General features: G+C 36.7%; 1 protein-coding gene across 1 annotated transcript in view; it reads right to left on the minus strand.

The window, feature by feature from the left end:
- CCDC91 (coiled-coil domain containing 91) overlaps positions 1-18,123 on the minus strand; it is a gene marked incomplete at its 3' end in the record, with an annotated part of 69,307 nt that overhangs the window by 11,707 nt on the left and 39,477 nt on the right. Inside the window, exon 7 of the mRNA XM_010161032.1 lies at positions 6,392-6,499. Within this exon, the coding sequence (XP_010159334.1) occupies positions 6,392-6,499 (108 nt within the window). The remainder of the gene's footprint in view (positions 1-6,391; positions 6,500-18,123) is intronic.

Consider the following 18,123-nt stretch of genomic DNA (forward strand, 5'->3'; position numbering starts at 1 on the left):
GAAAAAGAATTAAGGGCATGGGACTAACTCTACTTATCTTAAATGTTGTTACATCTAAAAACGTGAGATTTATTTCTTAGCTTTGCATAAGATCATCATTAAAAATGTCAATATTCAGAAGTGCAGAGGAAGCATTTAACTGAGTTCTTTCCTTTTGTGTGACACTTCCAGTACTGTTTTGTCTCAGCAATTACACTAGTAGCTCCTTTGGCTTCTTAAACCATGGAAAAAAAAAAATCAGCATAATACCCTCTATACAAAGGAAAACTGCAGGCCACACATCCTTAAGGCATATCCTTAAGGGTTTACTAAGCAGCAGAAAAGAATCCAGCCCAGGAAAGGAATATGCATGCAGCTATGCAACCGAACTACAGAATTAAAGACTTCTTTTCCTTGTCTTTCTTTATTCCTCTTTTACATGAATCAAAATGGAAAATATGCAGACTAACAGAATTAAGGACCACAGTAAAATATATCCCACTAAACTACATCCAAGCATGAAAACACTACACGGAATGTCCAGTTTTATCTTGTTGATTGATACTGTTTCCTCAGAAAGATGCAGAGAAAAAGAGGAATACTGTCAAGTCATAATTTAGAGATGGAAATGTGTAATCTGAGTCTCACTTCACATATACTTTAATCCCTCCCCATCCAAGAATGCCTGCTTCACATTGTTTAGAAGACAGCAAGGGAGGAGACATCAAGGTAAGGAAGGAAAGTGCAAGATAAATAAACAGAGGGAAAATGCTTTCTCTTAAAGGAGAACCGACTCGCTGCAGGTATTTAAGATTTTATTTTAACTTAATGAAGCGAACATTGACTGTTCTAAAGACAATATTAAAAAAATCAACCTCAGTATAGTCAACATTTTTAACACCATCTGATTGATGAATTTCTGATACATCATCATTTATAGGGCTTCCAGCGAAAACAGGTCATTACTTTTACATTACCATGCTCATGGTGTAGCAAACAATGAGAAAATCTGTTAGAATATCCTGGTCCTGCACAGTAAATACTTTTAACTAATAGATGCTTCCTTACTCCATCTTTTTATGGTGCCTTTTATGGTCCATGTTTTTTAAAGTTATTCAGTCTCTCAGACGACAAACCTAATCTGACATTTGAAGAGACTACTTCTATTCAAACACTGGAAAACGGAAAGTTGAAAGACACTTTATTCCACGTACTGAGGTATGGAACAGCATAATACTGCCAGTGATACATGCCTCTGCTAGCTGCATCCAGCCCAGGCAATTGCTTAGTTACAAAATCTCAATGATGAAACCGTATTTCTCCATTAGTAGGAGATAAATTTAATGAACTTCTACATACATATACAAAATTACTGCTCTTTACAGCAGTAAATCAAAGTATGCATGGCCTGTAGACCCTCCCCTTACCTCATTTGTCATAAAAGATTGCTAGCACTTACTAAAGAAGGTAGAACGATGATCTACATTCGTCAGCAATTTCAAAAAGAGATATATTTTACTGTCAGATATCTGGTTTTGGGTTTTGTTTGGAATTTTGTTTTTAATATTCATACTTTACAAGACACATATTGTTCTAACCCATGTGGCATCTCACTTCTAGCACTGACCACTACCTGACTATATTGAAGCACTTCTATTACCTTGCTGTTATATGTGCCTTCATTTTCTGAGTAATAAGAATTTCTATTCAAAAATCTGTTGATATTTTTCAGTATGTATTTTCCTACAGCACAGGAGTTGAACCACAAGATCTAAGGTGTGCATTTTCAGGAGGCAACATCAAATATATTGGTGTCTCAGAAAAAGGATGAGATTTGTCATTTTCCAACTTTTAATAAACTAACATGTGTTTTCCAATGACATTTTCTCTGATATCCTCAAATGCTAGAAAGGTACAACTGACAGGTACTGCTTTTGTAAATATTCACTATATGATGTGACTGATTCCTAGCACACAGAAGAGTTCTCATTGTCCTGTTCACTGATGAAGAACACTATGACCTTGGTGGCCACAAATATGCCACAAGAATGCCTGGCTTGCTTTTCTGAAATGTTGATATGAGAGTGTATTTCCTTGAAAAAACAACAGCCTTAGAGATTGTTCCCCTGAAAGCACCCATTACAGTGATCATCAATTCCTCTAAGAAACTGGTGTCATGCACCAGTTCCCACTAACTGTCATGGTTTAGGCCTAGCAGGCAACAAAAGACCATGAGGCCACTTGGCTCACTCCTTTCCCCAGTGGGACAGGGAGGAGAAAATATAAGGAATGGCTGCTGGTGGGTGGAGGCAAGGACAGGGGGGATCACTCACCAGTTATGGTCACAGGCAAAACAGACTCAACTTGGGGGAGAAAAATCAATTAATTAATTACCAATCAAATCAGAGTAGGATAAATGAGAGACAAAGCAAAACGGATCTTGAAAACATCTTCCTGACACCCCTGCCTTCTTCCTGGGCTCAGCTTTGCCCCCCATTTCTCTCCCTCCTCCCCAGCAGCGGCACAGGGGACAGGGAATGGGGGTTGTGGTCAGTCCATCACATGCTGACTCTGCCGGTCCTTCCTCTTCAGGGGAGGATCCTCACACCCTGCCCCTGCTCCAGCGTGGGGTCCCTCCCACGGGAGACAGTCCTCCTCCAACTTCTCCCACGTGAGCCCTTCCCAGGGGCTGCAGTTCTTCACCAACTGCTCCGGTGTGGGTCCCTCCTGTGGGGTGCCATCCTTCAGGAGCACCGTGCTCCAGCACCAGCTTCCCACAGAGTCAGTGGCTTCTTTGGGCACAGCTGCCTGCTCCAGCGTGGGATCCTCCCTGGGCTGCAGAGGGGGGTCTCTGCCCCCCGTGAACCTCCCTGGCTGCAGGGCACAGCCTGCCCTCTCCCCACGGGTTGACAGGGAACTTCTGCTCCAGGCACCTCCTCTTGCCTTTCCACACTGACCTGGGTGTCTGCCCGGTTGTCTCTCCCACATCCCACTCCTCTCTCCATGCTGTTTCTGCTTCTGCTTCTCTTTTTGTGTTTTTCCCTCTTAACTATGTTAATTTGCAGACACACTGACTGGCTTGGCCATGGCCAGAGATGTGTCTGACTTGGAGCAGGGGAAGCTTCCAGCAGTTTCTCACAGGAGTCACCCCTGTAGCCCTTCCCCCACCTACCAAAAATCCACCTCACAAACCCAACAGATGGTTCTTTCAACACATTCCAGGAATGGGAGAAGGGGATCATAAGCTGCAGATCCAGAGGACATTTGAGGCTGGATATTCAAGACAAGTGACATTAATGGACTAAGAAGAAGGTAGATGTAGAAATACCTGGCATCTGTGGGTAGTAACTGAGTTGTAATACCTGCCAGCTCATCTCTCCAGTGCCTGTTTGAAAAGCGACGGATAGTGATAACGGTTAATCCCAAGCAACACTTCACTGAGAGCAGTTCAGCTTAGTATGGCAGAGAGTATATTGAAAAAAGCTACTCAAGGAGATCTGTAAAACCTGTGCAAACTATCCCGGGAGGCTTTGAAAGTTTTAAAATACAAAATCTAAGACTTCTTTCACTTGAAGTTAGAGAGAATACTATGTAATGCACACACAGAGACTTCAAGGAGATGAAACTAAACCAGAAAATAGGCCAGGATATTCTTACTTTAGGATGGGTGGGGAAGGCATCCATCAGAAGGGACAGAAGAGCAAACGGCACAGAATTTTATTTGGAGAAGTTTCTGCAATTTTAGCTATGTCCTAAATTGCAGATCTATGGAGTTAGATCTAGTAGAAGAGTACAGTGAAAAGACAGCTGCCAGACCTGAAACAAGATATAGAACTGAAGGGAATTTGTGTTGATGGGCTGAGAGTTCCCTCCTGCAGCTGCTGCAGATGTTAGCGATAGCTAGCCAGTATGCTGCAAAACTTCACACATAACGATCAAAGACAAGCTGCAGAAATTTGTCCAGCAGGAAACTGGAGACAAAACTATAGAACAAGGCCTTTCATATCTTCCCCTACCCTGGAAGACACAGCCTTGTACACTGACCTTATCAGCAGTATGGTACCTCTCTAGACAGGCTTTTAACGTGCATCTCCATCTCCATGTGAAACACGCTGATAAAATACAGCTTCAAAACAAGAAACTTAAACTCTAAAGACAGGTTAAAGACAAACAGAGAAAAACAGCCTCTCCTCCTTCTCAAAGAGACATTTTTGGGAGAGAAGGGCATGGGAATTTAGGAGGAAAATGGGATTTGGAGAAAGCATGAGGAAGGAGTTATGAGATAATCTTTATTTTGTGGGACTGGAAATAAAACAGCAGAAAATTTAGAAGGAATGTCAAATAAGGACAAAATATTATGTGGATTGTCAAAGTTTTATGTGGGCTTAAAAGTTTGAAAGCAAAATACTGTTTGTAAGGCAAGAATATCACAAAGGAACAAAAAAAAAGAAGGTATGCTTATGTACAGAGGATACCTGCATTGTGTGATCACTGGTGCACAAAAAGAATTCTTCACAGTGATACAGATACCCACAACTCTCCGTGTTGAGGTGGATATGCACGTACAATCTCATAACACAGAATATTAATCAACTTGGTGTACAATCATTAGTAATCATATCAGCAATCTTAAATGTTAGCACAGGTCAAAATCATTTGAACAAACCCAAATGTTAAAACAAACACTAAAGCATACTTTTAGGGATATATGTATTCAAAAAGAATAAAAACATACTACACATTTCTCAGCTGTCTTCTCACAAAGGTTTAGGAGTGAATAAAATTTGCCAGTATGAATCCTATTTTATTAAACCTGGCAGAGTTCTGTCATAAGCCCTCACACTTGATTAGGCTCCAAAATACCAGTTTTGTATTACAGTTATATGTGGTAAACCTTGACTGAGTTGCATGAGAAATGACTTGGAATTTTCTGAATAAAAGGTAAACCTTTTCTGGGATCCAAAGGGGTTCTTAAACTGCATTAACTGTAGACATAATGTGAACTGGGCACTGTGTTACTGTCCTACAACCAAGAATGTAAGGTCCCTTACACTGTTGGCTTCTCCCCCTGTAAATCTGAACATCTTAAACATGTTTTCACATTTCTGTCCCCACCTTCTGGTTTGCAATGCAAACATACCAGCCAATGAGAGTGATATTTTTGCTCAATATGTGAGGACACACTCATAAAATCTTCCAGACCTCATAAGATTCACTCCTTTTTAACATTCAGAAAGTGATATCAAGTCACTCAACTTATATGTTCATTTTAGAAACACAAAACATTTTCTTACAATTCTTTTTATTTGATTTTTAGGAAGAGCTTTATCGTAAGCACTAAATAACTGTAGTTTTGTGCAATAAACTCATTCATGATGGAATCGGTTTCTCCAAACCTTTACATCTTTCCTTCACTCTGCTTATACAGATGTTTATATATTTAACACGGTTGCACTAAATGTTAATTGATATGGTCAGAACAGTGGAATGGTCACAAAATACTGTTGGAAATGGTGGAATACTTCAAGTGGACTTTGATATATTTAGGTCTAATATACTCAAAAAAATTAAATAAACAAACAATTATCTTTTGTATTTCTGGGAAAATTGTTGCTAGCAGAACTTAAAATAACTGTTAATACCGTTAATTGCAATATAATCAACTTTTAGGATGCTATTAGCAAATCAGTTTAGGGTTTTTTTTTAAACTTATATACTGAAGTTCATTATTATTTTGATTCAAGAGCTGTGCTTAAGCCAAACTAAGATATTTTCAATAATAAACCAGGTTTACGCTGTTCCGATACTCATCAGTAATTGATGTGACCCCAAACACTTGCTAAGCAGCGTGCTTTTACTCAAGTCGTGTTAAATATGCCAGTATAGGCCTACTTATGTACATACATATGTGTGTCTGAATATTATGTAATTCTCCACAGCTAGTTTTTTATGGGGTTTTTTGTAAAATTTCTATGAAATAAGAATACGTTTGGACAACAGATATTTATGTCTACCATCTAAGAAGCATCAAACAAAATCTGGATCAAAAATTTGTGTCAATCCCATACAAACAAATCCTGCACTTAACTACATAAATTAAAAGTAATAGCATGTTTTCTCCATGACTACAGAAAATGGCAGCCATTAAAGGAGTAATTGTTAAGTCGCGATGAGGCTTTTTCTCAGTGCTACACTCTTCTTGAACCTGTTCTAAGCAGTTTTACATGCCATAAAGCTCCTCTGATCCAAGGATTTATTTTGCATTTTATAATACTTGTGTTTACTCTTATGCCAAGGGCAGAAGGTGAAAGATCGATTAATTTCTTTGGCGATCATATGTTAATATTTTTTCAAACAGAAAAGAGTTGAAACTAAAAGGAAATCACAAATTTTTGTACGTACACATCCATACCTGAGAATTAAGAAGTTCTTCACATTTGTGAGAATGTTTTTCAAGTGCTAGCATATACTGGGTTTGAATAGCTGCTTCTTGCTTTTGAACTGTAGATTGTAGCAGTGCCTGCAAAACAAAAAAGTACAGAACATTCAACAAAGATGTAACCAGGATGTTTACTGGTAACCACAGATCTCCTTGTGTACCACCAGAATGTGGAACGATGTTAGTAATCTGAAAGGTGCAACTAGTAAAGTACTTTTCTATGTAACACTACCTTGTTTTCAGTCAGGACTAAAAGTTTTTGGATCTCAGATTTCTTATACATAGTCTGCTTAACAGAGAGCAGCACACAGAAGATAGAGAGGGAGAGTATTTCTGTTAAATATACTCAGTTTAGTTGGACCACACACGGAGAGAAGCATATGAAAGCTGCTGAAGAAAGAAAAAAAAAAAAAGCCAGACATATTTCCCTGGCTGACAAAATTCCACATCCTCTCGGCACAGTGTAAGATCCCATGGGCCAAGCATGATCTTCACAACCACAAGTCAAATAAAAGCAGATGGAAATTCTGAGTAATTTAAAACATAAAAGAACGCCCCCCCAGGAAGTTCACACTCAAATGTGAAGCAGTGGAAGTCGAAGTGTGGAAAGTCAAAGTACCAAGACAACAACAAAAAGATGATAAAATCAGGAACTCTGTGTGTGAGCACATGTGCACACACATGTGTATTCACATGCACTTGACTGAACCCTGCAGAATCTCCTGCATCCAAACACAAAAATAAAAATTAAAAAAAAAAAATTAAAATATGTGCAAAACCAACTTACCATTTGAAGCATTACACCCAGACTTCCTTAAACCATGCTTCCTCGTATTTTAACACAGGATTTACTTAACTCATGCTACATAAGTCTTTTTCCCCTCATATTATAAAATATTTATGTCACTTTCCAAATATTCATTGGGCTATTTATACACAATGTAGCAAACTATTTTTAACTAGTAATCAATATAGTGAAGTAGTTGAAATTACTGTGTAAGTTAAAACAGACATAAGTTTTATAGAAAACAGACCTTTGGCCCAAACGCAGACAAAGAAAAAAAAATCTCAGCTTTCAAACAATCTTTATTTTAAAGACATATTTACTTTGTAGAACATAACATGTTAAATACAATTTTGAATACTTTAAGGGGAAAAAAAGGATATAGAAAAAAAAATCCTGACCATTTTTGAACTACCTTTCCCATTTTTTCCACTGATTAGCTTATGCCAAAATCAGTGTTTTTCAGTAATGCTATAGTAAGTATGGTAGTAGTTTTCAGCACAGGTTCAGAAAGATTTAAAAGGTAAAAAAGTGATTCTGAATATATACTTTAATCAAAGCATAAGAATATATTTACTGGTGTTTGCAGGGGATTTAGGTAGCCATAAACTTACTTCTATAAAAGCCAATATCTTTCCAAGTAAATTTAGTTCTTTTATTGACATAAAATCAGGCAATCACAAAAGGTTGTCACTTAAAGAAGTATAACTGCTCCATGTGAAACTTTCCGTGCTAAATCCTACTGTGTATAAATTCGAATTGCCACATATCACTAGGAAAAAATTAAGTCTCTACTTCGGCGTAAGGGTTTTTTTTTGCCTAAACTATTGTGACAAAAAAATATTCCATAACTTGCACAAAAAAAAAAATCATCAAATTCTGATCTTAAGGAAAACAGTAACAGAATGGTCATGAAGTTGCAACGCCGTTTCTCAGACAGCTGCTTGCTCACGCCAAGGGTTGAGTTCCTTTATGCACTTTACTACGTAAACTTAACTCGCGACTGTTAAACTCCTGTTAAATGGTATAAAGAACTTTCAGTTTTCAGGGAAATAATTATTATTCATTGGATGACACAGAGTTTGTTAAATATTTTAACTCTTTTATTATTTTCTTTAGAAAATACATTAAATTTCACGTTCAGAAATAAAAGCCTTCCTTTTCTATCATACAGACTAATAATAGAGTTAAACTGTACCACAGAACTGATCCTGTATTTGACTACTCCACGAGTTGGATGAGTAAGGAGACAGAGAGAAAAATCTCCTTACGTTGCACAATACTTCAGAGATAGCTTCCATGTTGTGCCATAAAAACAATCTCCAGACAAAAATCTTTATTTTCTATGAAGAGAGGAAGTGTATCAGCCAGTCAGAGAAGACTTTAAAAGACAGAAAAATTATTTATGCCAAGGCCCAAATCTTTTCAAGTCACTTAGAAGAAAATGAGCTGTGTCACGTAATAACCTGAAATAGCAATAACTCCTTATTATAAGAATAAGATTTCCCCTTTCCAGAGGAATCTAAAGATTCTCAGATCCTTATGGTTTTAAGAAATGCTTACAATCAAAACAGAATGCTGAGATCTAATTAGTTTTAAAGTATAGAATTTTCTTATTCTCATGAGAAAATTTTTATGCTCAAGACTGATCATAATTGCTAGTACTGTCACTTCTACGAAACAAAGTTTACTCTTCAGAAGCATGAAAAGAAAAGGATCATAAAGAATTGGCATGGCTAGACAACTGTATCTTGCCCTTAACATTAATTCTTTCATTATTTATTAATATTGAAATCATGTCTCGTATTGTCAGAAATAACTTTTATTTCAGTTTTAAAATTGTCTTAACCTTAACAATTTCCTTTAATTTTAACTTAACATGCAGTTGTTGACTAGGACACTTATATGTTCATTGCATATATCCTACATCTGCTTGGCCTCAGTTGACTATCAAAATTAAAAATTAATGTAAGAATATCATAAAATAATGTCTTTCCAAGATTGCAAAAAAAAAAAAGAAGACCGATAAAAAGAAAACAGAAAACATGGAGATAAAAAATTAGGGAGTTTTCTTCTTTATCTAATTCCAACTACCATTTAAGGCTTCTTGATGGGGTAAATAGAGCAGAGATACATGATATCCATCCAAAGCTTTTGCAAATAAAACTAAACTATTTGATGACAGGCATCTCTAATTCTTACAGTTATATACTTCCTTCAGTACATTTTGACTAATTCATATTCTGGGCAACTACTTATCACTGCTGAAACACCACTTTCTCAATTATCCAATTATCTTGGTGGGTTGATATTCCATAAATCTGTGGCCGCTGACATAATGTCAAGCGGATATTCTAGAAACAGTCTCCCTTTAATAGCTTCTTGAATCATTTCAGGTAAGGTTCAAGCAGAATATAGCCTATGGCTTCTGTTGCATGAAGTCAAAGAGTAGGATGTCAGTACAGGTGCTCTTGGTAATTAATTTCTCCTTCTACATATTGTGCACTGAAATTCCTTGACACAGGGTGGCAAGGGTCATCCTGTACCAACAGACAGTTTCAGGACTGTAATGGCAAGAGGTATCAGTCTCCTCTCTCATGAGACCCCACCTGGAGTCCTGCATTCAGCTCTGGAGCCCCCAGCACAAGGACATGGACCTGTGGGAGCGAGTCCAGAGGAGGCCACGGAGATGTTCCGAGGGCTGGAGCCCCTCTGCTATGGGGACAGGCTGAGAGAGTTGGGCTTGTTCAGCCTGGAGAAGAGAAGGCTCCGGGGAGACCTTATAGCACCTTCCAGGACCTGAAGGGGCTACAAGGAAGCTGGGGGGGGCTTTTTACAAGGGCCTGTAGTGACAGGACAAGGGGGAATGGGTTTAAATTGAAAGTGGGGAGGGTTAGATTGGAGGTCAGGAAGAAATTCTTCCTGGAGAGGGTGGTGAGGCACTGGCACAGGTTGCCCAGAGAAGCTGTGGATGCTCCCTCCCTGGAAGTGTCCAAGGCCAGGCTGGATGAGGCTTGGAGCAACCTGGAAGGTGTCCCTGCCCATGGCAGGGGGGTTAGAACTGGATGATCTTTAAGGTCCCTTCCAACCCAAACCATTCTATGATTCTATGGATTACAGCTGCATTTTCTTCTTTTCAAAAACAAACCCAAGAAATCATAACATGTTCCTCACATCAGGATTAAAACCAATGGAATTTAACCAAAAAGAAAAACTAGGAGTCTGTACTCTGCCTCAATCCTGATTTTCCTTTCCCAGAGAACAGGAAGATTGCTCTTGAAACTCTACAGATGAAGACAATTATTGACAATCACAGCAAAGCAAGTCGTTTTCTGAAGCCTTTACTATCTGAAACATTCCAAACCATTCCAGAAATTGCACTTTTTCCCCTCTCTTCTCATCACACTCCAAAACAAAAAAAGCTATCAGAGAATTGATCCTACTTTTCCTTCACTAACCAAAAATTCCTGGTGGCTTCTAACAGAACAAAGACAATGAAAGACTTTAAGAACAAGTTCTCTGAAAAGTCTTCAGATCCATTTTAGTTTTATGTATGATGGGTTATAAAAAATCACAGAAACCATTACTTCCTCAAACCATTATCAGAACATTCTCACATTTAATGACAGTACAAAACATTGTTAAATTAGTTTGAAGAAAGTCCATCTTAATTTAATAAACTGGAATTTTACCAAAACAAATAAAACTTAACTAAGTAAATTAGTCCAAACCCCTGTTTGAACTCAGATAAAGAGTATCCTTAGCTATCCAAGTTTCATACATGAGAATAATTTTGGAAGACCAGGTTGAAACAAGATCCAAACATAAGAATCTTATCAATAATCACCTTTGGATGGCCATAGGGGAATACACATCTTAATTACTCTATTATATGCTTCAGCAACGGTCAGAGAATTAAGTAGTCCTGAAATGTAACTGACAGCACGCTGCATGTAGGGTGGGAAGACTGCATCACAGCACACAGACTAGAGACCGAAAAATTGTACCATACTCAATCTGAGAATAAAAGTTTTAAGATCAGAAAATGCTAATGCTCAAAATTTTATCCTGTATTTATACAGGTTGTGTTATACACAGCGCACTAGGGGCTTCCCAAAATTTGTCCTCATCCTTGCAAAGGTAAAGGTGCAGTGATTAAGATTTTGCCAAAACCATCGCACAGACACTCCAGCCTATTTAAAAAAAAAAAATATTTGCCAAGCCCTAGTGCATACTGTCTTAATTCCACTGGCAATAGAAACCACAGCTACTTGCCCAGAACGGGATCTATTGTATGGCCAAAACCAAGAATTTATGAGAATCCTTTTTGAATTATATAGCCAAAATATGGACTGTTAGCCCCAAATTCATCCCAAATTCCCTCACAGTAACTAATTGCTAAATCTCTCTCAACTCTCTCTTTTTAATAGGAGGAAATAACTAGTCAGGGGGGAAAACCAGAGCAGAAACTATTGTCCCCCTTCACCTCTTCTGAAAGAAGCATAAAAGCAATTCCAATCCATGCAAAACCCAGACTTCTCAGATGTGTAGCATTGTTTGAACATGTTAAACCAACTCACATGAAACATCAGTATGAAGCATGCATCATGATATACAGGCCTATGCATTATGTTCTATAATGTTACACAAAAGCACTGCTTCGAACCCCTTAATCAACCCTAAAGAACATCCTCCCTGGTTTCTTTCCCTTGCTCAACCATCATTAACTTGCTTAAATAACTAAATACAAACCAGTACACCAAGTATCTTCTTTACTTCAAAACTGCTGAGTCAGGATGGCCAAAATAAGTCATCTTTAAAAATAAAGTTGCCTAGTGAAAAGGAAAGTTGCCATACTACTTCGAACATATGAAACGTATTAAATACCAGTATTAATTTCAGCAATAGTATGTATGAATTGCTATGCTTCACAGCATTAGACAATAATTCATCTAATTCAGAATCCTGTCTCCACACTGATTAATTTCTTCTTTATTTTAGGACAAAATATAAATAACCAATTGATGGGTGATAAAACAGAGCAGAGAACACAATCAAAATTCATCCTCAACCCTTGGAGAAGATACATTAACTCAAAGTGTACTATCTGACTGGTTGTGTTATAGCTCTGTTATTAGCTAGTACTTACAATATATAAATAAAAACATTTAAAATTGTTTCAAAAATATATTTTTCAACAGAATCCATCTTACCCATTTCAGCCCAGGATACTGCATATTTTCACTATGAGGCTATTTTCAGGTGACCTTCCCTTAAGTAAAAGTGAAACATGTTCCTAGAGGTGCTATGGAATAAAGTGGGCTTTTGTCCAAGTGAATGTTAACCAAAATAAAAGCAAATAAACTCCAGCTTAGGTCAGAGTCAACTTGAAATTTACAATGAAGTATGTTCTAAATGAAATCAAACAAGATGTTGATTGAATTTCCCAAATTGTTCGTACTCATAGTCATAGCATGGTACCAAAGCTTTAGCCAGAGCTTGTGCTGTGAAATTTTACATATCAAGTAAAAAAAGTATTTCCTGTGGAAAATTCTTCTCAAATTATTCTTTACAAAAGGTCAACACATTTTGATGTACAACAGGGGATGAATAAGCTTCATGATTTTGCTGACAACTGTCCTGTCTACAGTGTGAACTGAAGTCTAGTTAGGTGTTCCAAAGACATAATGTAAAAGACATTTTGATTCAAATATCTTTTCATTCAAAATACAAGATTAGGGCAAGGTTGGTTTTTTTGTTTTGTTTTGTTTTTTAAGTAGTATAACAACTTCAGTTTCATTTTCAACTGCTTCTGGTGGACCAGTACTGATCAACAACTAAAATTAAGCATGGTATTCAAAGTGTATCTAGGTATCTCAGTTGTACCAGCATGCGAGTTTACATTATTTATTTTCTACAAAACACTGTTCTCCTAGACTTTGTTCTTTCCACAAACAAACTGCAAACTCACTCTGAATCAAAGCTAGAAATTATTATAATATTTAACAAAGTATTTATTGTTCTATAGTCAGAACCACATATCAAAAGTCATCCTTACTAAAAAGGGAAGGAGAGATATCTTGTCATTTTTATGACTGCTTTTAAAATATCAAAATGCTTTGACCAATAAAAAAAAATATTTGATTGCCAGATCTTCAGAAGCATGAGACTATATTTTACCTTGCTTTTATCAGAATTCTGAAGAAAGATTTTCACAGTGACATCACAGTTGCACATGAGTACTCCTACACTGTAAAAACGACAACGAATCTCTCCATTTCTAGTCATAAGCTCTTTGTGACAAAAAAAAGAATATGGTATTATATTCAAGGCCCACTTGAACTCTGGTGCAACTTACACATGGACAAGTATATTACCTGAAGTGAAACACAAGCCCTTGCAACAATTTCTGAATTTATCCTTTTATTCATATGTCAGGCCTTTTTGAGCCAGTATATCATCTTGTAGACTTCAGTAAACTAAGCTGATTTTTAAAGAGCTGAGAACTGGCCACATTTCAAGAGTTTTCCCACCTCACTAGGGATAAACAATGTCTTCAAAAAAAAAAAAAAATCCTGATTCTTCTGTAATAAAACCTTTAACATTTTCCTTTGTTTATTAGAGGATAACCTTTCAGTTCAGAGGTCTATTACTGACACAAATATTTTTGAAAGACAATCTGATTGCCCCCACATATCTCACACTTGACAAATTTGTCCTTAAATTCTGGAAAGCTGAAAAAAAACCCAAAAAACCCAACCACCTAACACTGAAAACCGACAGACAAAACTCTCACTGTAGAAAGGACTGGAAAGGACTTTGCATCTCAAAGGTAATTTCCATAAAAGGAAACACATATCTGATGCATGCAAGCAGTCTTTTAGAAGACTCATAATTGCATAAAATAATCTAAGTAAATAAATACCATCAAATAAATACACCTGCCTGTAACCTAATAGTCTTTAAAGCTTACATTAGAGGATATTTTATATGGTGAGAAATATAAACAAAACATTAAAAACCTTAACTCGTCTATTTACAGAACTATGGCAATTTCAGAACAAAAGCTTGATTAAACAAGCAGAGAAAAAAAATCCTTATGTTGCCTGTGGTAAATATCTTAAAATATGACATGATCCCGCAAGTATCATTTCCAAGATCTACGTTTACTTTTCTTTACCATAATTCATTACCAGGGATAAAAAATTAAAAAAAAAAAAAATATGGAAGACAGAAACTAAACAAAAGTTCATTAGGTAAATACGGGAAGAGGAAATTTGGCCTACAAAGAACACTAAGTTAAAAATTAACTTGTTTTCCTATGTTTTTTAACACAAATTCCGTGACTGTGTGGTAGATGGTTCATTTGCTGAAAGGAAGATGAAAATGTGAGATGCTTAACAATGGCCAAGGGTTTGGAAGGTTTATGATAGAAAGTGTCTAATGGTTTCTGTTAATGGCTTTCCCAGCACATTTTGCAAGCTAATATTCCAAAGAAAACTGCAATAATTCTAAGGGCTTTGGTATATTCAAGTCTCTGAAATTAAATCATTCAGCACTTGAATTCTTGTGTAAGCACCACTTTTGACACTGTTGCCATATTAAAAAGGACCAGTCACAACAAAGGTAGGAATTTAGGGTGTTCGGTCTTAATTGAGTACCTGGTCTGCATAGGGATAATGTATTAACTAAAGATCAACGTGGAGAAATACGGTGCCTTTTACAACAATTAATTCCCCAAAATACAGGAGAAGGATTATCGGAAAGTGTAACCCTTTTTTCGAACAAAAATAGTCTGCTGCAGTTAAGTCTGCAAGGAGTAATAATTAGCTCTAAATGTAATAAAAATGTGAGCTGTTGGTTACTAACTTGGCAACCTTGTAGACAGAAGTGAAAAGATGGCAATTCTGTTTTCCTTTGTATCCCAAAAGAAAGGCACTTTCAAAAACCTACCAGCAGGAAGACTTAATCTATGCCCAGAATAGAGAAAAGCCAAGTAGACAACTCTTCTCCACTGTTGTTCAACCCAGAGTTCCAACACCTAATTCAGAGGACTTCGGGCTTGATGGATTTCTGTGGCTAAAGATGAAGGGTTCGTTTTTTACACAGCTATCCCTAAACAACGAATGTTGTGCATTACATTCACCCATCATGTAACTCTGCTTGGAGTGGCATTAGGAAACTATAACTGGTGGTATCAGAGAGGATTAGTCATAATTCCAACAGTCTTGATTGCAAGACAACATAATTTTGGCCATGAGTAGGCACTTGATTGGAATAATCTGCATTAGTTTGTTTTATTAAACCCCCAGGAATGCAAAATAGGACTGTATTAATCTAAGAAATATTTTCCTTCCTATGCCCTTTAATAAACAATTCAGTAGATTTGCTTAGGTGAGTTTCCACACTCATGGTAATTCAGGGATTAATTAGATAGTACTTACAGAATCTACTGAAAATGGAAATCATTGATGCATATAAATGATATGTATGAGTTTAACACAGTCTTAAATCCTAAAGAAGACATTATTCAGCACAAAATTAAGCATGGTTAATCATAAGTGAATAAAGAGAGTTAATGAATTTCACAATTCTGTTCACTAAAAGGACTGATCAGATTTACTTCACATTCTTAAACAAATATTATACGTAGGACTCCTTAATTGTTTTCCGACTACTAACTGTCAAAATGTCTGATGAATAAAATAAATTCCTACAGATACAAGTAGCTAAAGTGCCCAAAATGTAAAATATTACTTTTATAATTACAAGAACACATTTGACTAATTTACTTAAGAAAAAACCCCAGATTTTTAAACCTGTTCCATATTAAAGTATTAACCATAAATTAACATTTTAAAAGAATCCGTGAGATCATTTTTCGAAACACAACAACAGAACATTTTTGTCTTGACTGAATTCTCTTGATTCACTGTTATCTGTTCGGGGTTTTTTTAAGTATATAGTAAAGGGTTACTAAAAAGGTATTTAAGCTATAAACAAACCACCAAAAAAGCTTTTTTTTTAAAAAAAAAAAACAAAACTAACACACTTTTTTGATTTTTCTGTTACCCTGAAGAATAACTCACTGCATGTTTGCAAACAAGGTTGGCTGCAGTATTTTACTTGGAGGCTGGCTTATCTGATATTATTTCTCCTCAGAGTACTGTGACCTCATTGGCCAAAATATGGCAACTAACCACATGAGGCAACAGAAAGACTTCTGTGAAGTATATTCATGCTCCGATTCCCTGGTATTAAAGAATGTCTTTATATAACTTGAATATAAACAGTCTATGAAAAATAATATTCTGAATGTAAGTATTGCCTAGAATCACAGTAATTTAATTTCTACTTAAATGAAATTTCATTAATAAAATCCCTAATATTTTGTGCCAAATGACAGAACCTGATAAACATAAATCTTCTTTTCCAGATGGCATATCAGATCTTCCCAGCTGCTGTTGACTGGCAAATTAGTTTTCAAAATCAATATGGCACATGAGTATTTACCCAACTATATGTGAAGAAATCATCCCTTATAAGGGACAATATCATCCATGCAAAACTCTCCTTTATCTCACACAAAAGCATTAAAATGGTGAAAACATATCTAGAAAACATCCAGAACATTCGTTTAACAATATAAAATTGTTGCATTTCACAAGTTGTTTATATTTTTAGAAATAAAAAGGAGGCAACATAACTACAGCAACTACCAATAGCTCAATGGGATTTGCAAAGTACAACCTCACACAGAAGAGCCAGATATTTTATACATGTCTAGCACAAAACAGAAATGAAAAATGTTAATATGCAACATGTTCAGTGGCTCATCCAAAGGCTGATGAAAATTCCCATTTGAGAACTTCCAGCGCAAAGTGGTTTCCAAAGAAGTGAGGGAAGAAAAACACAATTCTCCCTCAGATGTGAAATGGGAGGTATGGAGAAATGGGACATCACCAGTGGCCATGCTTAATTTTTCTCAGGAATATAAACTTTTGAAACATTTCTCTGAATAGGTTCCCTTTAGATGAATTTAGTATAAGTTGTATTGATGAAGACAAACAGATTTCTACAGGCAGTCTAATTTCAGTATTAGCTAGAACATCACTGACAGTTATTAGCAAAATTAGTAAAAGGCTTTCTTATTATGAGTTGCTGCAAACACGTATGATGACTAGAATTATTTTATATTTTCTGTGGCCTATGACATGGGCTGCCTTCAAGCAGAGGGAGCTAAAAGTATCCTCAGGTCCCCTATAGTGTGGTGCGCTCTCAGACTTGAACTTGGTAGGACTACCTTACATGTAAGGAACGGAGGTTACAAGTCTCATAGAACATAATTAAAAAAAAAAGAAAAGGTGGGTTTTTTGCATTACATTAAGATCCCACATTTTGCAGCAGACTTGAAATCTGCCGCAGATAGCTATCCTGGAGCTTCAGATCCTGACACCACCTTCAGATCCAGAAACACACATTGCAAGTTTTGGGGTATTTGCTGAAAACAAAAAACCATCCTACCTACCCTCCCTAACAAAGTATTGCAGGCTTCTTGACCAGCAGCAGGTCCTAGACTCAAGCTTTCAGTTTATTATCTGAATCACAAGACCCAACCTTTTTTCCTTGCAAGTTAAATTCCAAACCTAAATAATGAAGGGGAATTTATATCATAGCCCTTGAGACAAACACGTCTGAACATAAACACAAAAGGATTTACTGAACAACGGAGAGTCCATAAGCAGCTCAACAAGAAGTCTGCAAAGATGCAACATGAGACAAGTCCTTATATACACTTGTACCAGCACTGATCATGTGAGCACTGGCATGGAGAACCTTAACTAAGTGTTCAGTTCAGCCCCCAGTGTCCAAGAGTGGCCCCCGAGCACTTACATACCAGTATTTGCCACAATCTTATTAA

Source organism: Eurypyga helias, unplaced genomic scaffold (genome assembly GCF_000690775.1).
Source record: "Eurypyga helias isolate BGI_N326 unplaced genomic scaffold, ASM69077v1 scaffold631, whole genome shotgun sequence".
In the NCBI taxonomy this organism is placed as follows: Eukaryota; Metazoa; Chordata; class Aves; order Eurypygiformes; family Eurypygidae; genus Eurypyga; species Eurypyga helias.